Source organism: Callospermophilus lateralis, chromosome 7, assembly GCF_048772815.1.
Source record: "Callospermophilus lateralis isolate mCalLat2 chromosome 7, mCalLat2.hap1, whole genome shotgun sequence".
Taxonomy (NCBI): domain Eukaryota; kingdom Metazoa; phylum Chordata; class Mammalia; order Rodentia; family Sciuridae; genus Callospermophilus; species Callospermophilus lateralis.
The window spans coordinates 24526815-24548845 of NC_135311.1; the positions used below are offsets into that span (position 1 = coordinate 24526815).

A 22031-nucleotide genomic window follows, 5' to 3' on the forward strand; every position below is an offset into this window, starting at 1 on the left:
TACTCTTCTTATATCAAAGAAGACATTTGGCATTTGTTTTTAAGGGATTGGCTAGCTTCACTTAGCATAATCTGCTCTAATGCCATCCATTTCCGTCCAAATTCTATGATTTTGTCATTTTTTAATGCAGAGTAATACTCCATTGTGTATAAATGCCACATTTTTTTTATCCATTCGTCTATTGAAGGGCATCTAGGTTGGTTCCACAGTCTTACTATTGTGAATTGTGCTGCCATGAACATGGATGTAGCAGTGTCCCTATAGTGTGCTCTTTTTAGGTCTTTAGGGAATAGACCAAGTAGGGGAATAGCTGGATCAAATGGTGGTTCCATTCCGAGCTTTCCAAGAAATCTCCATACTGCTTTCCAAATTGGCCGCACCAATTTGCAGTCCCACCAGCAATGTACAAGAGTACCCTTTTCCCCACATCCTCGTCAGCACTTGTTGTTGTTTGACTTCATAATGGCTGCCAATCTTACTGGAGTGAGATGGTATCTTAGGGTGGTTTTGATTTGCATTTCTGACTGCTAGAGATGGTGAGCATTTTTTCATGTACTTGTTGATTGATTGTATGTCCTCCTCTGAGAAATGTATGTTCAGGTCCTTGGCCCATTTGTTGATTGGGTTATTTGTTATCTTATTGTCTAATTTTTTTAGTTCTTTGTATATTCTGGATATTAGGGCTCTGTCTGAAGTGTGAGGAGTGAAGATTTGTTCCCAGGATGTAGGCTCCCTATTTACCTCTCTTATTGTTTCTTTTGCTGAGAAAAAACTTTTTAGTTTGAGTAAGTCCCATTTGTTGATTCTAGTTATTAACAATTGTGCTATGGGTGTCCTATTGAGGAATTTGGAGCCCGACCCCACAGTATGTAGATCATAGCCAACTTTTTCTTCTATCAGACTCCATGTCTCTGATTTGATATCAATTCCTTGATCCACTTTGAGTTAACTTTTGTGCATGGCGAGAGAAAGGGATTCAGTTTCATTTTGTTGCATATGGATTTCCAGTTTTCCCAACACCATTTGTTGAAGATGCTATCCTTCCTCCATTGCATGCTTTTAGCCCCTTTATCAAATATAAGATAGTTGTAATTTTGTGGATTGGTTTCTGTGTCCTCTATTCTGTACCATTGTTCCACCCGCCTGTTTTGGTACCAGTACCATGCTGTTTTTGTTACTATTGCTCTGTAGTATAGTTTGAAGTCTGGTATAGCTATACCGCCTGATTCACACTTCCTGCTTAGCATTGTTTTTGCTATTCTGGGTCTTTTATTTTTCCATATGAATTTCATGATTGCTTTCTCTATTTCTACAAGAAATGCCGTTGGGATTTTGATTGGCATTGCATTAAACCTATAGAGAACTTTTGGTAATATCGCCATTTTGATGATGTTAGTTCTACCTATCCATGAACAGGGTATATTTTTCCATCTTCTAAGATCTTGCTCTATTTCTCTCTTTAGGGTTCTGTAGTTTTCATTGTATAAGTCTTTCACCTCTTTTGTTAGGTTGATTCCCAAGTATTTTTTTTTTTTTTTGAGGATATTGTGAATGGGGTGGTTGTCCTCATTTCCATTTCAGAGGATTTGTCGCTGATATACAGGAATGCCTTTGATTTATGCATGTTGATTTTATATCCTGCCACTTTGCTGAATTCATTTATTAGCTCTAATAGTTTCTTTGTAGACCCTTTTGGGTCTGCTAGGTATAGAATCATGTCATCTGCAAATAGTGATAATTTGAGTTCTTCTTTTCCTATTTTTATGCCTTTAATTTCTTTCGTCTGTCTAATTGCTCTGGCCAGTGATTCGAGAACTATGTTGAACAGAAGTGGTGAGAGAGGGCATCCCTGTCTTGTTCCAGATTTTAGAGGGAATGCCTTCAGTTTTTCTCCATTCAGAATGATGCTAGCCTGAGGCTTAGCATAGATTGCTTTTACAATATTGAGGTATGTTCCTGTTATCCCTAGTTTTTCTAGAGTTTTGAACATAAAGGGATGCTGTACTTTGTCGAATGCTTTTTCTGCATCTATCGAGATGATCATATGGTTCTTATTTTTAAGCCTATTGATGTGGTGAATAACATTTATTGATTTCCGTATATTGAACCAACCTTGCATCCCAGGGATAAATCCTACCTGATCATGGTGCACAATTTTTTTGATATGTTTTTGTATCCGGTTCGCCAGAAGTTTATTGAGGATTTTTGCATCTAGGTTCATTAGAGATATTGGTCTGTAGTTTTCTTTCTTTGAAGTGTCTTTGTCTGGTTTAGGAATCAGGGTGATGTTGGCCTCATAGAATGAATTTGGAAGTTCTCCCTCTTTTTCTATTTCCTGAAATAGCTTGAAAAGTATTGGTATTAGTTCCTCTTTAAAGGTTTTGTAAAACTCTGCTGTATACCCATCCGGTCCTGGGCTTTTCTTAGTTGGTAGTCTTTTGATGGTTTCTTGTATTTCCTCAATTGATATTGGTCTGTTTAGGTTGTCAATATCCTCCTGACTCAATCTGGGCAGATCATATGACTTAAGAAATTTATCGATGCCTTCACTATCTTCTATTTTATTGGAGTATAAGGATTCAAAATAATTTCTGATAATCTTCTGTATTTCTGAAGTGTCTGTTGTGATATTGCCTTTTTCATCCCGTATGCTAGTAATTTGAGTTCTCTGTCTTCTTCTCTTCGTTAGCGTGGCTAAGGGTCTGTCGATTTTATTTATTTTTTCAAAGAACCAACTTTTAGTTTTGTCAATTTTTTCAATTGTTTCTTTTGTTTCGATTTCATTAATTTCAGCTCTGATTTTAATTATTTCTTGTCTTCTACTTCTTTTGCTGTTGTTTTGCTCTTCTTTTTCTAGGATTTTGAGTTGAAGTATTAGATCATTTATTTGTTGGTTTTTTTCTTTTTTTAAGGAATGAACTCCAAGCAATAAATTTTCCTCTTAGAACTGCTTTCAATGTGTCCCATAGATTCCGATATGTTGTGTCTGTGTTTTCATTTATCTCTAAGAATTTTTAAATTTCCTCCTTGATGTCTTCTATAACCCATTGATCATTCAGTAACCTATTGTTCATTCTCCAAGTGATGCATGATTTTTCCTTACTTCTTTTATCGTTGATTTTCAATTTCATTCCATTATGATCAGATAAGATGCATGGTATTATCTCTACTCCTTTATATTGTCTAAGAGTTGCCCTGTGACATAATATATGATCTATTTTTGAGAAGGATCCATGTGCTGCTGAGAAAAAAGTGTAACTGCTTGATCTTGGGTGGTATATTCTATATATGTCAATTAAGTCTAGGTTATTAATTATGTTATTGAGTTCTATAGTTTCCTTATTCAACTTTTGTTTGGAAGATCTGTCCAGTGGTGAGAGAGGTGTGTTGAAGTCTCCCATGATTATTGTATGGTGGTCTATTAGACTCTTGAACTTGAGAAGAGTTTGTTTGATGAACATAGCTGCACCATTGTTTGGGGCATATATATTTATGATTGTTATGTCTTGTTGGTGTATGGTTCCTTTGAGCAGTATGTAGTGTCCCTCTTTATCCCTTTTGATTAACTTTGGCTTGAAATCTATTTTATTTGATATGAGTATGGACATTCCTGCTTGTTTCCGAAGTCCATATGAGTGATATGATTTTTCCCAACCTTTCACCTTCAGTCTATGTATGTCTTTTCCTATCAAATGCGTCTCCTGAAGGCAGGATATTGTTGGGTCTTGTTTTGTGATCCATTCTACTAGCCTGTGTCTCTTAATTGGTGAGTTTAAGCCATTAACATTTAGGGTTATTATTGAGATATGGGTTGTTCTTCCAGCCATATTTGTTTATTTATGTTACTAAACGTGGTTTGTTTTCCTCTTTGATTATTCCCCCCCCCTTTACTGTACTACCTCCCACTGTTGGTTTTCATTGATATTTTCCATTTCCTCTTCCTGTAATATTTTGCCGAGGATGTTTTGAAGAGATGGTTTTCTAGCTGCAAATTCTTTTAACTTTTGTTTATCATGGAAGGTTTTAATTTCATCTTCCATCCTGAAGCTTAATTTCGCTGGATACACAATTCTTGGTTGGAACCCATTTTCTTTCAGTGTTTGAAATATGTGATTCCAGGATCTTCTAGCTTTCAGAGTCTGTGTTGAAAGATCAGCTGTTATCCTGATTGGTTTACCCCTAAATGTAATCTGCTTCCTTTCTCTTGTAGCTTTTAAAATTCTCTCCTTATTCTGTATGTTGGGCATCTTCATTATAATGTGTCTAGGTGTGGATCTCTTATGATTTTGCACATTCGGCGTCCTGTAGGCTTCTAGGATTTGGGATTCTGTCTCATTCTTCAAGTCTGGGAAGTTTTCTCGTATTATTTCATTGAATAGATTGCTCATTCCTTTGGTTTGGACCTCTATACCTTCCTGTATCCCAATGACTCTTAAGTTTGGTCTCTTTATGTTATCCCCTATTTCTTGAATGTTCTGCTCATGGTTTCTTAACAGCTTTGCTGAGCTGTCTATGTTCTTCTCCAGTTGAAATACTTTGTCTTCATTGTCTGATGTTCTATCTTCTAAGTCTTCTACTCTGCTGGTAGTATTCTCAATTGAGTTTTTAAGTTGGTTTATTGCTTCCTGCATTTCCAGGATTTCTGTTTGTTTGTTTTTTATAACCTCTATCTCCCTGTATTATTGATCTTTTGCTTCTTGGATTTGTTTATGTAATTCATTGTCGAAGTGGTCTTTCATTGTCTGATTTTGCTGTCTAATGTCTTCCTTGAGACTCCAGATCATCTGAAGCATGTATATCCTGAATTCTTTATCTGACATTCCATCTGCTGCAGATATTACCTCTTCTAAAGTTGAGTTGACCTGCATTGCTTGTGGTCCTTTCTTTCCTTGTCTTTTCATACTGATCGTGTTTCTTTCTGCTTGGTGAAACTGTTGTGTTATTGATTTTCCCCCCTATATATTTATATTGCTCTTGTATAGTTGCAAAGTCTCCCTCGCAGGCTTTGGCGGTGGTTCTGCCCCTCCTCCAATTGGGGCAATGTGCCTACCACGCCGGCAGGCCGCTGGGCCTGTACTTTCGGTGGGCCTGTTCTTTCGGTGGTCACAGGTCCGCCTACCTTGCAGGCGTGAGCAGTGGCTCTGCCCCTCTGCTGGCCGCTAGGCCTGTTCTGTCTGTCGGTTGCGGGTCTGTCTACCTACCTAGCAGGCGCTGGTGGCGGCTCTGCCCCTCCCCCAACCGGGGCGATGTGTCTGGCGGGCCACTGGGCCTGTTTTGTCAGTGGTCACGGTTCCGCCTACCTTGCAGGCGTGTGGGGCAGCTGTGCCCCTCCGCAGGTTTCTGGGCCTGACCTGCCGGGGGGTCGCAGGTCTGCCTACCTTGCAGGCGCCTGGCGGCTCTGCCCCTCCCCCAACTGGGGCGGGACGATGTGTCTGGCCGGCCGCTGGGCCTGTTCTGTTGGTGGTCACGGTTCTGCCTACCTAGCAGGCGCGTGGGGCAGCTGTGCCCCTCTGCAGGTTGCTGGGCCTGACCTGCCGGTGGGTGGCAGGTGCAGCTACCTTGCAGGTGTGGGGGGTGGCTCTGCCGCTCTGCGGGTCGCTGGGCCTGATCTGCTGGTGAGTCGCAGGTCTGCCTACCTTGCAGGCGCCTGGCGGCTCTGCCCCTCCCCCAACCGGGGCAATGTGTCTGGCCGGCCGCTGGGCCTGTTCTGTCGGTGGTCACGGTTCCGCCTACCTAGCAGGCACGTGGGGCAGCTGTGCCCCTTCGCAGGTTGCTGGGCCTGACCTGCCGGTGGGTCGCAGGTCTGCCTACCTTGCAGGCTCGGGGGGTGGCTCTCTTCATTACTTCTTATTTCTGTGTTTCCTCCTCCCTGAATAACTTCTTTGCAATTTATTTTAGTACCAGTCTGCTGGTGATGAGCTCTCTGTCTTTGCTTATTTGAAATATCTTTTATCACTTTCATTTTTGAAGGATATTATTTACTGGGAAAGGATTATAGGTTGCCAATTAGTTTCTTCCTGTGTTTTTAGGATTCCCTATCTTCTAATTTCCTTATTTTATCTTGACAAGTTAGCTGTCAGTTTTTTTTAGTTAGTTTTTTTTTTTTTTTTTTTGTACTGGGGATTGAATCCAGGGGCACCTTACCCCTGAGCTACTGAGCTACATTCCCAGCCCATTACAAGACAGGTTCTTGAGATTGCTTGAAGTTGCTGGGGCTGACCTTGAACTTGCAATCTTCCTGCTTCAGTTTTCTGAGCTGCTGGGATTATATGTGTGCTGAAAGTTGTTAGCCTTATTGCTGGTCTTTAAAAATAAATGTTCTTTTTCTCTGGCTTATTTTAATAATTTTTCTTCATGTTTGATTTTGTAGCAGTTTGGTAATGATTTGTATATTAATTATCTATTGTTGTGCAGCAAATAGTGTAACCTTTCTGAACAGGTAGGCATATTTTGCTACTAGTTGTTACTTTCCTCCCTCTAGTTACAACCAATTGTCATGGATGAGCCTGACCCAGACTGAGCTAAATGTATTCTTTGTTTTGGAAATTAGAACTGAGAACCTGAGATATCAGTGATGGATTTTGGAGAATAAAGGTCAGAAGGGGTCTGTGGGTAAGGTGCCAGACAAACAAAGTTGCCAAAGTTGGCTTAAGCCAGAGTTAATGGGGAAGCAGAAAACACGAGTCTTGTAAGGCCATGGAAGTGGTCAAGAGGTGGAGATGGGAGCTTGACTGGTTCTAAGCAGGGAAGATGGAGAGGGCAGCTGCTGGGTGACTTCCTCTCTTTCAAAAGCTTGCATTTGAGTTCTCTGAGTTCTCTGTATGCTTTTCAATAAATTATTTTGCCTTGGACTTACTTGGGTAAATTACTTTTAAAAGAAATTTTAAAAACAATAAAACTTTCATCAGAAAACTTGATGTATAAGGGCTTGGGATGCAGCTCAGTGACAGAGTGCTTGCCCAGCATGAACAAGGCTGGGTCTCATCCCCAGAACCATAAAAACAAAAGAAAAACAAACAACCTGACACATTATAGGCACCCAATAAATTACAGATTCTGCTGCTATTATTTGGAATGCAGAACTGATTCTTAGGATTTCCTAGTAATACCAGTGTGATGGATCACACATTTGGGGGAGCTCATTAGACATGATGCAGATTTAATACTTGGAACAATGGTTATCAAATACTTGTGAGTGGGCAATGGTGGTTAAGGTAGCTGCAAATGCATCTGTCTTGTTTTACCTACTGTATTATGTTTTTCTCCTTTGTTACTGTTAGACCCTTGCTGTCTTTCATGAAAAGGAAAAGTATCTAGGAAACTTTAAAGAAATATATATGGTTAGTTGAATAGGAAATACTTTATGAGGATTGAAATAATTCTAAGTATTAAAATATTGAACTCTTTAAAATGTTTTAAAATTAAAAAAGGAGTAATTATATGATTCTAAGACAAATTAAAAACTGAACTTTTCTTGGGTCTTTTTATAGGTTCTCCAAGGACATAAAACTTTCCTAAACGATGCTTATAACTGGGAGTTTTTGATCTGGGAAACAGCTTTATTACTTTTTTTACTGCGCCTGGCCTCACTGGGGTCTGAAACCAATAAGAAATACAGCAATGTTTCCATATTACTTACTGAACAGGTATTGATGGTCTTTTCAGTTTTGCTCAGTGGTTAGAGATGGCATAATGCACTGTAAAATTTATGCTGCAGATTCAGGGTTGGATCATTATCTGACTTTCTAGCTGTATGATCTCACAAGTCACTTTGCTGCTCTGTAATTGTATAATCTTTATATAATGGATATAATATAACATCTTCCCTTCACACCCCCAGGATTGTGAGAATTATAATCTAAGGGATTGAAAATACTTTGTATACTATAAAGGTATTTTACTGGTAGTAATGGAGCATGCTTCCCCCCGCCCCCCAGAGTAGGAATTGAAAACCAAGGGCTATTTACCACTGAGCTACATCTCTAGCCCTTTGTATTTTGAGATGGTCTCACTAAGCTGCTGAGGCTGGCCTTGAATTTGAGATTCTTTTGTCTCAGCCTCTCTAGAGCTGGGATTATAGACCTGTGCTAAGGGGCATGGCTTGGAGCTTGCTCTTAATCTCATACTCTATATCTAGTGTTGGATTTTATTTTTTTATCTTTTTGGGTACCCGGAATTGAACTAAGGGGCACTCGACTACTAAGCCACATCACCTATTTTATTTAGAGACAGAGTCTTATTGAGTTGCTTAGTGCCTCGCTTTTGCTGAGGCTGGCTTTGAACTTGTGATCCTCCTGCCTCAGCCTTCTGAGCTGCTGGGATTACAGGAATGTGCCACCACGCCTGGCTTGGATCTGTAGATTACTTATCATTTAATCTATTAAATCTTTTGAATTTCTTTATGAGCTATAGAATACATCATTTCAGTGTTTGGAAAATGTGTATTTTTCAGTATGTGATATATATAATAAGATTGAGAAATGTTTCTTGTAAATACAGAGTAGTATAAGGTGATTTCTTCTTAACTTGGATTTTAATTTCAAGCTTATTTATAAACTTGTTAAGTAAAAACATTTGGAATCATTAGTTTTTTTGTTTGTTGCCTTAGAATCATAGTGGAGATTTCTTTCTCTAAGAAAAAAAAAAAAAAGAATTAGCAAGTTAAAAGCAGCTATTTTGTTTCTTTCTACAATGTTTAATGAGGATATTAAATTATTTAGGGGGTACTGAGATTAATAAAATAGTTTTTGAATTCAAGGAGTCTTCATGATAATTATAATTAATTTAGATATTTTCATTGTTTTGATATTTAAATTGCTTCATCATTACTGGTATTTTCTTTATTAAGTAGTTTTTCTTTGCCAAAGGGCCACTGATTAGGGATGAGGGCTAGGGTACATGACATATGTTTTCTGTAGAAATAGTTGCAATTTTTCAAGTAAAATTCATTTTACTTGAAAACATGGCCCTCAAAATCTGCCAGATTTTATGCAGTATAATATATACGTATCCTTTCTGTGAAATTTATCATATTCTCTATTCCTTCCCTTAGATTAATTTATATCTTAAAATGGAAAAAAAGCCAAATAAGAAAGAACAGCTCACTCTAGTAAACAACGTATTAAAGCTGTCCACCAAGTTGTTAAAAGTAAGTACTATCTTATGAGATGATTTGACTATAATTTAAATTAAGTCAGTTTGTTCTCTGAGAAACAGCAAATGGTGGGGTGGCCCTGGAGCCAAGGTGTCAAGGGTCAAGGTGGAGGTCAGGGCCAGAGCTTCTGGAGGCAGGACTGAAGGAAAAGAGTGACTCACCATCACTACATTGAGCCACATGGTGGAAAACAAGCAGCACATGTTCACAGAGGAGCTCTGATCTGCCTCTCTTCCCTGTCTGCAAAGAATCAGAGGTCATTGACTTTTTCTGGGGACATCTCTGACAGATGAAGTTTTGCCTGTGTAAAAGTAGACCCACGCTGGCCTGCAGACCATCAGGGACTGAATTAGCCATGTTGGCTGGGTGTTGGTGCTCCAGGGAGGTTGCCAGCACCATCCGAGGGGTTATCAACATGGTCAAGTTCTCTGTCATCCCTGTGGGGCGAGGCTGCTGGAGGAACAAGGTAGCAAGCCTCCCGCTGCCGTTGCAAGGGCACTGGCTGCTGTGCCTCTGTCAGCGGCCTCATCCCTGCTCCCAGAGGTGCTAGCATTGTCTGGGCCTCGATGCCCCCAAAGCTGCTGCCAACGACTGGGATCCATCCCTGCAGGGGCTGCAGGGTCAGGGGCTGCACTGTCACCATGGCACACTTCACAGGGCCACCCTTGATGCTGTGTGGAAGATCCTCAGCTGTCCCAGTCCTGACCTCTGGGAAGATGCATGTTTACCTGTCTATCAGGAATTCTCCACCAGGGCCTCCAGGCCCACACCAGAGTCTGCACAGAGGACCTGGGCTCCAGTTGTGGCCACCACATAGTGTTTTATATAAGAAAAATAAAGTGAATTAAGCTTGTTTTTGATTAATGAATTAAATCAATACTTCTTAGAAAAGACCCTAACAACAAGTAGGTACAGACTAGATTCAAAATGACAACTTGATGGTTTGGGGTTAATAACTGTATAAGAAAAAGTTTCCAGTGTTATTACCCAGGTTCTGATGACTACTGATGTCTACCATATTTTTTAAATTACTTTTTTCCCCCCATGAATGACACATTGCTCCAATCTACCTTAAAAAGCTTAGCTTGTAGAAAAGTAGGTAAGAGTAGACTCTGGATTTCTTGAGGGTAGCTTTTAAATACTAAGAGATTCCTGATGCAGTCTCCCTCACCTGAGACTCAGAAACCAGCAAGAAATCACTGATGGCCTTTGAAAAACTGTCTTATTTCAGATTCTTGCATGTTTTTTTAGGAGCTGGACACGCCATTCAGACTCTATGGACTGACAATGAATCCCTTAATCTACAATATCACAAGAGTCGTCATCCTTTCTGCTGTCTCAGGAGTTATAAGTGACCTTCTAGGGTTTAACATAAGAGTAAGTGTGGCCTCCGCTCTGCAGCACCTTAGTCTTTTTTTCCTTCGGGGAGCTGTCTGAGTTTTACTTTACTTTTTTTATTAGAGTGTTCTGGCTGTGTCTTAGCAGCGCTGTGTGTACTCCTGTGCTTGCAGCACCAGGAGAGCTCTTGAGGTAAAGCAACAGGCACTCTGCTCGGCGGCCCACAGGCTTCTCAGCTTAGGTTTCCTCATTTTACACGAGTTCAATAGACAACTATTGTCTGATCCAAACCTCAAGTTTAATGTTACTTTAATAGCATGGGCTAGGTAATGGGCTTCTGATTGAGGGAGATATACAGAGGTAGAATGAATGAGAACCAACAGCACATGAACTACGGTGTGTCATTATTTTTTTTTTTTTTTCTTTTGGTACTGGGGATTGAACTCGGGGGCAGTCTACCACTGAGCCACATCCCCAGCCCTGTTTTATATTTTATTTAGAGACAGAGTCTCACTGAGCTGCTTAGGGCCTCGGTAAGTTGCTGAGGTTGGCTTTGAACTTGTGTTTTTCCTGCCTCAGCCTCCTGAGCTGCTGGGATTACATGTGTGCACCACTGTGCCTGGCTGCAGTGTTCCATTTTTAATCCTGGAATTTTTAATAGTTTTTCACTATGATGTTCTATGGTTGCTGCTGCCAGAGTTGATACTTTTAAGGTTCTTGGTTCCTAGTCAGAAAGTAAACCTCTACATCCCATCTGTCTTAAAACTACCTTTTTTGGTGCTTTTCTTTTTTCAGCTGTGGAAAATTAAGTCATAAGCTGAGTCACGTGCCAGGACTCTCTCCTGGCAGGCATCAGTACTCACCCATCAAGGAAACAGATGACTGCAGAAGCCAGTTCAACACCCACCTGCGTGGCCACAAGCACAGGTGCTCTCAGCTCTGCCCAATCTAACAAAGGGTGTTCCCGGAGGAACAAGTCCTTTCTGCCTGTGTGTGCGTGCTGAGCACCTGCACTCTCATGGTTTTCAAACAATAGGAATAGTCAGCAAACTAAAGACTGTGTGTTAGTTATGGTAACACAAGGGCAATTTCCCAAGTTAGGCAATTCATTCTGGGCACTTCAGTACTGTGATAGTTAAATTTACTGGATAGAGTCTTTTGGGTAACTATGTAGATGCCCAAAGCATGAAGCAAATATCTTTTACTGGAAATATGCAAATTCAGTACTTTTCTATTACAGTCTATAGAATTGGAGATTTCTCTATCACAGAGAACCAACTATTTTAGGTTGAATCCAAATAAAAGAACTTTACTGGAGAATTTTGGTTTCTAGGCTTTCTTTTGTGGTTGAAAGAAAAAAATAACATTTGAACTGACAGCTTCTACTCAATTGTGGAGAAATTTTTAATTAGCTTATGATTCTGAAGTAATCCTAATAACTGTAGCTGTTGGTGAAAAGCTGTTGGTAAACTTCAGTATGAGAAGTGTAAGTTCATGCATTCACCCATGTCCATCCAACCTGGTTTCTGTGCTAATCTTGTGCAGCTTCACATGTCCAGCCGTCAGTACAATTTCAGGTTTTGGGTGTCTGTAATCAACAAGCCATGCCTTTGATGCTGAAGATTCTCTTATCAGTGCCCCCTATTACATACAGGTGCATATACACATGTTAATGAAAACTTCAGCATTCTTGTTCATTAAGTTACCTGCTTTGAAGACTCTTTTGAAGCAGATTGAAAGCCTGAACATTTTAATGATGAGGTTTTGTGAAACTTGATTATTACATGTAAAGCATGTACTAATTTACCATCAGTGTATCAGTTACACAGATTCTATATGCAGGGAGATTTGTGTGAGGCTTCAAGATAAATTTCTCAAGAGTTCAGGGATTGAGGTCAGATCTTTCTGGGTTTAAATCCTCTTTCTGGGTTCAAATCCTTGGCCCTGATGATTATTAACGTCATAATCTGGGGCAAATTAACCTCTTTGTATTTCAATTTCCTCACCTGTTAAATATAATAACTACCTAATAGGGTTGTTACAGTTAAATGAGATTATCCTGTAAGGTTCTCAGCATGATGTAAAGAATTTAGCACTTAGTAAATCCACAGTAGACGTTTGTTTATTACTAAAGTTCTTCTAAAATCTCACTCTGACAATAGAAACATGAAGCAAGGTTGATGAACTAGAAGTGGATCACCAACTATTTGCAGCCATTTTGAATGCTCATGGGAGTTGTAATTTTTTTCATGGTAAAGCTCGATAGTGATTTATCTGTAGAAGGAACTGTTCTGTAGAGGTACTTCAACAGACAGTTCATAGAAACTCTGGCTTTACTATTTTCCCTGGGGAAAAATAATAATTGTCTCAAATTCAAGCTGAGCTCTGTTCAGATTTCAGATGAATAAAGCTGATGCTTTCATCTTTTTCCCCTACCAAAAAATTTGTTATTTTAATCTGCAACTTTTGCATAGTGAATTATAGTAGTTTCCTCTTGTGGGTTCCTTTAACTATGATTTTTGTGGTATGTGACTGGTTTCAGTTATTTTTCAGGTGGATGATTTGTATGTAATTAATAGTTGATCAAGTCAGAAACTTGGGAATCACTCTTGATTTCTTGCCCAAACCTCACATTCACTCACCAAGTCTGCATAATTATCTTTTGGATATTTTTCTGGTCAGTTCACTTTTCTCCCTTCCCACTGCCACTACCCTCGTGTATGTTGATATTCTTTGTGTTTTTTTTTTTTTTTTTTGAACAATTTTCTGCTGGTTCTATTCTTACCTATTCATGGTTTCCTTCTTCTTTCAAGCCCAATCCATTCTTCTCAAAAGGTTCTACATCTTCTGAAACATTGGTCTCATCATTTAGAATCTATGAATGGTTTACTGTCATTTTGAAAATAACCAAAGTATATAGGGTCACTCTGTTGAGAAATAGTTTGAATCTTTACATTGAAAGTATATTTTGGGGGTCTGAGGCTGTGGTTCAGTGGCAGAGCGCTTGCCGGGCATGTGTGAGGCACTGGGTTCGATTCTCAGCACCACATATAAACAAACGAATAAAATAAAGGTCCATACATCTAAAAAATTTTTTTAAAAAAATATTTTTGCTGAGTATAAAATTCTAGATTTAAAAATGGGGTTGATTCCTTGCTTCCTGGATTTTGTCATTTCTGAGAAGTTTGCTTCATTCTGTAATTTTGTGTTTTTTAAAAATCACTTTTTGTTCATTTTTTAAAAACTGCTGTTCAGATTTTTATTTTTTTATTTTATTTTTTTAAAGAGAGAGGAGAGAGAGAGAGAGAGAGAGAGAGAGAGAGAGAGAATTTTTTAATATTTATTTTTCAGTTTTCGGTGGATACAACATCTTTATTTTATGTGGTGCTGAGGATCAAACCCAGCGCCCTGCGTATGCCAGGTAAGCGTGTCACCACTTGAGCCACATCCCCAACCCCAGATTTTTATTTTTTAACTATTGAATTTGTACAATTGTAATGTGTATCTGGTATAGTTTTCTTCATGATTTTTGTTTAGGTTTGTTGGACTTACTGAATCTTTGGGTTTATAGTTTTCATATTGTTTTATATTTTCACAAGCAGTTATTGGAAACAGCTTCATCATTTCAAGGCTTGCTTTTACAAGCTTTGTTAGGTGGGCCACATGGTCTTTAGGGCTACCTTTCTCCATGCTGAGGCAGTATCCTTCTGAATATTGTACCTCACACTGTTCATTATGAGGTCTTTTCCACTTTGGCCGTGGGAACGTGTATTGTGTGAGCTTCAGCCACTTTCCTGCCTGCTCTCCTTTGTGGCAATTCTGTCTCTGTCTCTGGGTACTTCCCCAGGTGCTCAGGCTGGTCCATCCTCAGCTAGGACCTGAAAGGAACTCTCTGCATGTCCCTGGAGCGCTCTCCTCCAGCTGAAGCTGCTTGCTTTCTGGTGCTGCTCCTCAGCCACCCTGGCCCACATTCTCAGTTCTGTTTTCTCAGCTCGGCAAGCCTACAGCTTCTGTTTGGGTCCTCCCTTTCCCAGCTGCAGCTGAGCAGCTGCCACTAGGCAGTTAGTTATCTGGAGCAATCACGGGGCGCACCTTAATTCCATTACCCTGTGCTGCCTGTTGTCCAATATTCATTTCTTCACATTTGTTTCAATTGTTTTAAGGGGGAGAGCAAATGTTTTCTCCACCTTAAATGATACAAAGTTTACCCAGTTGCTCAAGTCAAAGGCCCCTTATCTAATCCAAGTGGAGTCACTTGGCATTCCCACCTCCTTCACACTCACCTGGTCTGCTGCCATTATTACCTGCTACACTCAGTTCTCCCCAGCATGAGTGAGCTTAAAACATGGAAATATATTTCCATCATTCCTATTTAAACCTTTCCTGGCTGCTGTGTGGTTGCCTCCAAGGCCCTTCTCTGTTAGGCCTGCTTCTCGACCAACTTGATGCTCCTTCATTTACAGCCTCACTTCTCTTTACCTGTGTCAAAGGACAGGGGTCAGATGAGGTTCTTTCAAGGGGGCAGTGGCACCTCCACTTGGTCTGCTTACACTGTTGAAAAGAATTCCTGGATGTGTCGGAAGCGAGGCACATGCAAACTTATTTAAGAACATCAAAGGTAAACTTTCCCCAAAGGCTGGATGTGTATGGCCCTCACCTCTCAGTGCTGTACCCAGGATTGAGCTCTCTGATTATATGTATGATTTTCCTGGCAAGAAATGTACAGGTTCTCAGGAAAGCTTCTTTGAAAATTAAATCCCATGACACTCATTTGATATTTGGGGTTCACAATGTTCTTTTTGGTTAAGTAGTCTAGCTGCAAGTCAGATGCAGGCATATTATGTAAATCTTTGAATCTGTTGACATTTCAATTGATTATGGTTTTGTTCTAGTTCATCTGTTATGCGCATATGCTGAAGGTTTTGTTTATCTACCTCAAGTGTCATGCTTGTAGATCTGGGTCTCCATCCTCTTTCACTTCCCAAGAGCCTACCTAGCTCATGACCACTACAACGTAATATACCAAGTTCTTTCTCATTGTTAGACTTTTGAAAGTTTTTTTCTTTTGTGTTGGGGATTGAACCTAGGGATGTTTTACCACTGAGCCACATCCCTACCCTTTTTTATTTTAAAACCAGATCTTGTTAAGTTGCTTAGGGCCTTGCTAAAGTTGCAGAGGCTGGCTGTGAACTTGCAGTTCTCAACTCACAACTCCTTCTGACAACAGTGGGTCGTTATCAGTTGTATCACCCTGTCCATTTTCTTTTCATGGTCTTTATCATTTCTTTTTGCCTGCTTGTGTGTGTGTCTTTTTCACTAAAGTGTAAGCCCCATGAAAGCAGGGATTTTTTCTTGTTCACTCCTAGGTTCCCAGAACACAAATGACCTCAGGATAGAGGTGCTCAGTAAACATGTACAGGATGAATGAACAACAGACCTCTCCTCTGTTACCATTCATGTGACTTTTTTTTTCTGTTATAATGGAAGAGTTGTAATTCATGGTTCTCCTATCCTTAGTGTTTAATTTATCCCTATATAATTTCTAGAAACTGGTGCTTTTGAATCCAAAAGGGATGAGATTTTGGTGATATTTACGTTACTGAGAAATTAAGCCAAGATGTAAAGCTAAAATTATGTTAAATTATTCAAATATTTAATTGGAATAGAAATAACCATAAAAGTGTAAGAAAAATGCCTATCAATTTAATATTTCAATCTGCTATTCTAGTGGGGAAAACTATCCTTCCTACAGTTGTCATGCAGTTCTGATCTACAAACTTCCCAAGTACAACTCTGGCCCATGTATAACGTAAACACTTGAGAAGTTGAATGACCAAATACTTGCCTAATTGGAGTATGGTTTTCTTGACTTTCAGGCCTAGGTGGAAAATTATAAATGCCAGGATGTTTCACAAAGTATAAATGTATGGGTTTGTCTTTACTTTTGGCTCACTGTATTTAGAAGCAAATAGATCTCTGTACTGTAAAAATAATCCTTCAAGAAAATCAACTAAATGCATTTTTGAAAATTTTTAGATCAACACTCATAATAGGCCAGACAGGTCTTGCTCCAAAAGGTGTTGTTGGGGAATATTAAGAAGTGGAGTAATCTAATTATGTATGTATTGTCTAGTAATTTTACCTTTTGCTTCTTACAGTTATTGGTGCCCATGTTGAATGATGTAGTTTAAATGTCTTGAGGGTGCAATGATTCTGTACCTCTCCTCAGAATATTCTGAGCCAATAAGCTGCAGGTGTTATCCAAGTTGACAAATGGTCATCCTTTACTAAGGACAGAAAAAGCTTCTTGTTTGTGAATTTGTTAATTGTTCTGTGTGGTTTTAGTGTAAATATTATAAAATAGACACCCACAGAATTTTTTGTTAAAATAGTTTAATGCTAAATTAAAGTACTTGGCTATGTTTTCATATTTTCAATGTGTAAGTAAGATTGAGTTTTCTGTTGAGTTCCATCCAACTCTTTGTAAGACTACATATTCTCTTTTTATACTACTTGTATAGCAACACTGAAAACATATCTGTTAGTGGGATTCTTAAACTAATTCAGCTAACTAAAGATTCTAGATTTTGTTCAATTATGGAATGCTTTAAATAAGTCATTATATTGCTGATAAACTCTTACCAGTATAATCAGAAGAGCTACCTAAATAAATAAACATACCTATTACTGTTTAAAAAGCAGAGATATCTTTTAGGCATTGGAGCATGCCTTGAAGATGTATGAAGTAAATTTGATGTATTCCTCATATCAAACTGGAATGTCACATTTTGTAACAAGTCTGTGTTTATGCCAGGGTTCCTTAGTCCAAGAGCACATTACAGGCTTAACATTTATTTGTTAACATTTATCTGTGGTAAGTGAGTAGGCAGAATGCCATACAATTTAATCTGTAGTCTCCTTGCTTTTTTGGTGGTGGTTCTGGGCAATGAACCCAGGGGTGCTCTACCACTGAGCTACATCCCCAGCCCCTAATTTTGCTTTGAAACAGGGTCTAAGTAAGTTGCTCAGGCTGGCCTCAGCCTCCCAAGTCAATGGGATTACAGGCATGTTCAGCTATTCACTTTTTAAAAAAAATATTTATTTTTTAGCTGTAGTTGGACACAATACCTTTATTTTATTTATTTACAATACCTTTATTTTATTTATTTTTATGTGGTGCTGAGGATCGAACCCAGGAGCCTCGCACGTGCTAGGCAAGCGCTCTACCGCTGAGCCACAACCCCAGCCCAGCTATTCACTTTTTTTTAACAGCAAGATAGTCTTGAGTAAAAATAAAATGCCAGATGAGTCCAGATTACCTGAAATAGGAGTTGGACCTGTTCAGAGCTGCCTTGATTCAGAGGATGGATGTGACTAAATGAAAAGACAGTGCTATAGGACTGTAGGATCTTAGCCATCTGGTGTCACCGTGAGATGCCAAGACTCCTTTGCCTGGGTGACCAGTAGGACAAGACTATTTTGCTGTGACAGGTCCTGGGGTGGGGGCTGGGAACTAGGGTATTAGGTTTTATTTTAGTGTGAGTTCATGCAATGGCAGGTAGAATTTTTCTCCTTAAGAGTATTAAGTTAACCAGGGTATTGAAGCAGGTTTAAGGCATTTTGCATACTAAGGGTTAAATGAAATCAAAACAGTTCATTCTAAAAGTTAAGGCTAATGTGAATGGCCATAGTGTGATGAAACTGGACTCACAAATATCTAGTAACTGAATCTAAAGAAACAAGCTGTATTTTCTCCCTGATAGTATAACAAAGGGTATGTTAGTAGCAAATTATTTATATAATAAAGCTATCTATATTCTTTACAATGAAATTTGAAAAATGGACATAACTTAAAGTATGGATAAGTTTAACTGTACAGGAAAAGTCACGTTATAAGAATCTTCTTTTGCTTTTTTTTTGAGGGGGGGGATTGAACCCAGGGGTGTTTAACTACTGAGTCACATCCCCATCCCTTTTTAAAATTTTTTTGTTTTGAGACAAGATCTGACTAAGTTGCTCAGGGCCTCGCTAAGTTGCTGATGCTGGCTTTGAACTTGCTGGCTTTGAACTTGTGATCCTCAGCCTCTTGAGTTGCTGAGATTACAGGAATGTGATTGTACAATTTTTAATGGTTTGTTACTTGGGACAAGATCTATTTGAAGATTCAGACCATGATGGGAACTAGCTCCACAAACAGAAAACCACATTAAACAAAGCTGACAGTCAAAAAAATGCAGGCCATGAACTGTTTTTGTTTTTTTTTTTTAATATCTATATAAAAAATAACGAGCAATTTACAGATCTCTTTCTCTAATCAGAACCTCATGTATATATAAAGGTACTGTACATATATAAACATTTACAACCAGTACATCCATATTTTGCTCAGCATTCCAAGGCCACATTGCTAAGTCAGTATATAATCAGTACAGTGACAAGTTACTTAGGAAGAGCCACATCAAACTGACAACATATGACATCAAATTTATGTCACAGTTAACAATAAAAATAGGATTTTTTTTGTCACTAATTGTGGACTATAGGGAAAATAAATCATTTCTGTGGTACTAAATTCTTAGCATTTATCAAGCCTCCTAATTTTGCTCTATTCAAGTAGTTACAATAGATGGTAAATATAGTTCTGGATGAAAGGGGATTTCAAAAGGCTCACTCTGGGAAGCATGTGTTATCTACAGGGGCTGATACAGTTGTTACATTAAAAGAGTTTCACAGACTCGCAGAGGGAAGGGCCTGGACGTAATGTGTTTCACAACAAGATGAACTCAGGGTGACAGAAAAAGTGTGTTCAAATATTCCATGAGCGTCTTATTCTGAGAGTATGCCTGTATTTATAGATGCTACTGAATGCTGCTTCAGGGGACTGAAAAACTTGGGTCTATTTTTTGGAGTTAAACTCATCTCTAACTTCCAGCAAACATCTTTAGACTTTTTAAAAAGAACTCTGAAAAGTTTTACAAATCAAGCAAATACTTAGTCTCCCTTTTTTGTTTTAAAGTATGTTAATGCAGCTAAAAGTTAAAATTAGGACCCAGCACATACTATTTACCATATATGCTCTGACTTGCTGGCCACACAGGTTCTTTGAAACGCCTGAACTTGCACATCTGCCAGATGAGCTGGTATTTTATCTGGTAATAGACTATGAAACTGGTTTCATAATTACATCCTTTGCACAATCTAATATTTGACTCTTCAAATATATATTATGTATTAAAGACTAATGACTTTAGTAATAGATACAATCCAAATATCCAGAAATAGATAGTTGCTAGTTTTCTTTGAAAAACAATAAGCAGTATTTCCACATGCTTTTTTGTTGGGAGGGGGAGGGATAAGGGTGACCTGAGATGCTGTAACTACATCAGGGTTGGTAGGAGGTAAACTCTTGCTTTGAGAACTTCCTCATTTTGAACATTCAATTTATGTAGGTCATATCTTTAACAGTTATTTGGAACACCTGTCCATCCAAATTAAAGTCATGAGAAACTTTTTTTTTTTACATTAGTAATGTTTTGGAGTTTCATCTTTAAATTGGGACATCATTGGTAGCTGTTACAAGAGGCAACTGCCGTCTTTAATGATGAGCTAACAATCTCTTCTTCAAGGACTCAAATATTTCTCTCTGTAAACATGCAACATGCTATTTGAGAACATCAACTTCCAAGCCAAACCTAACTTTTTCATTACTGTGAAAATATCTGAATGAGAAAGATAAAACATGATGATATGATACAGCAGGTAACTTGGCACAAATACAGTGTGAGTTGTGACCACGTTAATATCAACATATATCATTTGTTCAGACACTCATGAAGACGAGCCAGGCAGCCTGAGCAGATCATGTCAGAGGAGTGCCTAGATGCAGCTCCTTCCTGAGCGTGAGGGAGGGCAGCCAGGGAAGGCTGGTTCTTAGCAATCCTAAAGGCCCTTCATGCAGCCTAGGTAGCTCGATGCTCAAATTAAAATGTTTCTAAGTATTTGACTTCCTGAAGTGGGGCAAAAAAAAATCTTTTGAGGTGGGGAAGGGGGTAAAGTGCTCTTTCAATTTGTTTTTCACCAACGGTCACAGCCGTTTCTCGGCCACGCCAGTAGTGCCTGTGACTTTCTTTGCACTTGGCACTTTCCAGGGCCCTGGAGTTATGGGTGCTTTCTTAACTGGAGAGCTACTCTCAGGTTTGACCCTTCCACCTTCTTTGCATTTGTCAGCCGCCTCTAGATCTTTCCCTTTGTGATCATCTTCAGGTTCCTGCTTCAGCTTCTTTTCTGATACTTGGCCATTTTCTCCAATTTTGTCTTTACCGGGGCGTGTTTCTCCGGCGGTTGCCTGCCTTCCTCTTTCATTTTCAGACCCTACCCCACCTGCAGTGTTACCGTTCTTTTTGGATGGAAGAGACTTTTCATCCATTCTCTTGCTTTTTTTCTCTGGAGACCTTGTTCTATTTTTTTCCAGTGGACTCTGCTTCAGCTCTTTCCTGATGACACCCGATTTTTCCTTCCCATCTGGGATCTGTTCAGTATTGTTGCCAGCGTGGCCCGCTATTCTTCGACTCTCACCCTCTAATAACTTAGCGCTAGCATTTGCTGGGTCTTTGCCTTCTTCAAGTTTTTGCTGCTTCTTTGGGCTAGAAGATCGTCCTCTGCTTTTTCTGCATTGGTTCTGTTCAGAACCTGCCTTGGTGTTAATCGGACAACTTTTATTCTCCCCTTTCCTAGGGCTCAGTGATCCATCTCTGGGTTGCCTTCTGGGGTCATTTTTTAGAGGACTTGGATTTTTTTCCATGTGTTCCTCTAACTGACGATTAGCTGGCTTTTTGGGACTAGCAGATCTACCTCTTCGTGTAACACCATTTTCTATTTTCAGATTTTTCTTGTTCCGGTGCCCAGGACTGTTGGTTGGATCCCTCTTGTTCACATTTTTCTGGAGAAGAGACTGATGCTTTATTTCAGGCTGATTTTCATTTAAAGTGCTATTCTTTTCAGGTATAGTGTCCTTTAATTCTTCTGCTTTTTCACATATCTGAACTCTCGTTAGAGATTCTTCAATTACTGGTACGTGACATTCTTCAAATATGGAAGCAGAATATAAAGATGGGGGAAATGGTGACTGTTCATCATAAATCACATTGGAAGATGAAGGATTATTAATATCCCAATCACCTAAAAAAGTGATTTGAATGGAACATTATTACATTTTAGAATTATATACAGGAACAATAAATTTGGTTGTACTGACTGCTTAGACAGCCTGAGGATGAGTATGTTACCCAGCTTATGTTTATGTATCTCTCTGTAAAGACAGATGTGTATAGACATCTGTACATGGAGGGTAGACTGTTTATGTATATAAAATACCAGTTATTATTATCATAATATACTTATCATAATACTTAATTATGTAAATTCTTTATTTATAAAGCCCAGTCAAACGAATAAAAAAAACTGGACCAAATTACATGGTCCTAAAAGCTTACTGATTAAGGTGTTATCAAAGGGTATCACTTAATGATATGTCAAAATC

At 39.1% G+C, this 22031-nt stretch overlaps 2 protein-coding genes across 6 annotated transcripts in view; one reads left to right on the forward strand and one right to left on the reverse strand.

Moving 5' to 3' along the window:
- Positions 1–11812, forward strand: part of Phtf1 (putative homeodomain transcription factor 1) — a 45387-nt gene extending 33575 nt beyond the window's left edge. For all 3 annotated transcript variants that reach the window (XM_076861563.1, XM_076861564.1, XM_076861565.1), the window contains 4 exons: positions 7491–7646; positions 9053–9148; positions 10406–10531; positions 11288–11812. In XM_076861563.1, coding sequence (XP_076717678.1) covers positions 7491–7646; positions 9053–9148; positions 10406–10531; positions 11288–11308 — 399 coding nt within the window. In that variant the 3' untranslated portion in view covers positions 11309–11812. The remainder of the gene's footprint in view (positions 1–7490; positions 7647–9052; positions 9149–10405; positions 10532–11287) is intronic.
- Positions 11813–18769: 6957 nt separating this feature from the next.
- Magi3 (membrane associated guanylate kinase, WW and PDZ domain containing 3) overlaps positions 18770–22031 on the reverse strand; it is a 249114-nt gene continuing 245852 nt past the window's right edge. For 2 of the 3 annotated variants that reach the window (XM_076862940.1, XM_076862939.1), the window contains exon 21: positions 18770–21670. In XM_076862940.1, coding sequence (XP_076719055.1) covers positions 20577–21670 — 1094 coding nt within the window. In that variant the 3' untranslated portion in view covers positions 18770–20576. The remainder of the gene's footprint in view (positions 21671–22031) is intronic. The other variant, XM_076862941.1, reaches the window with a different exon arrangement.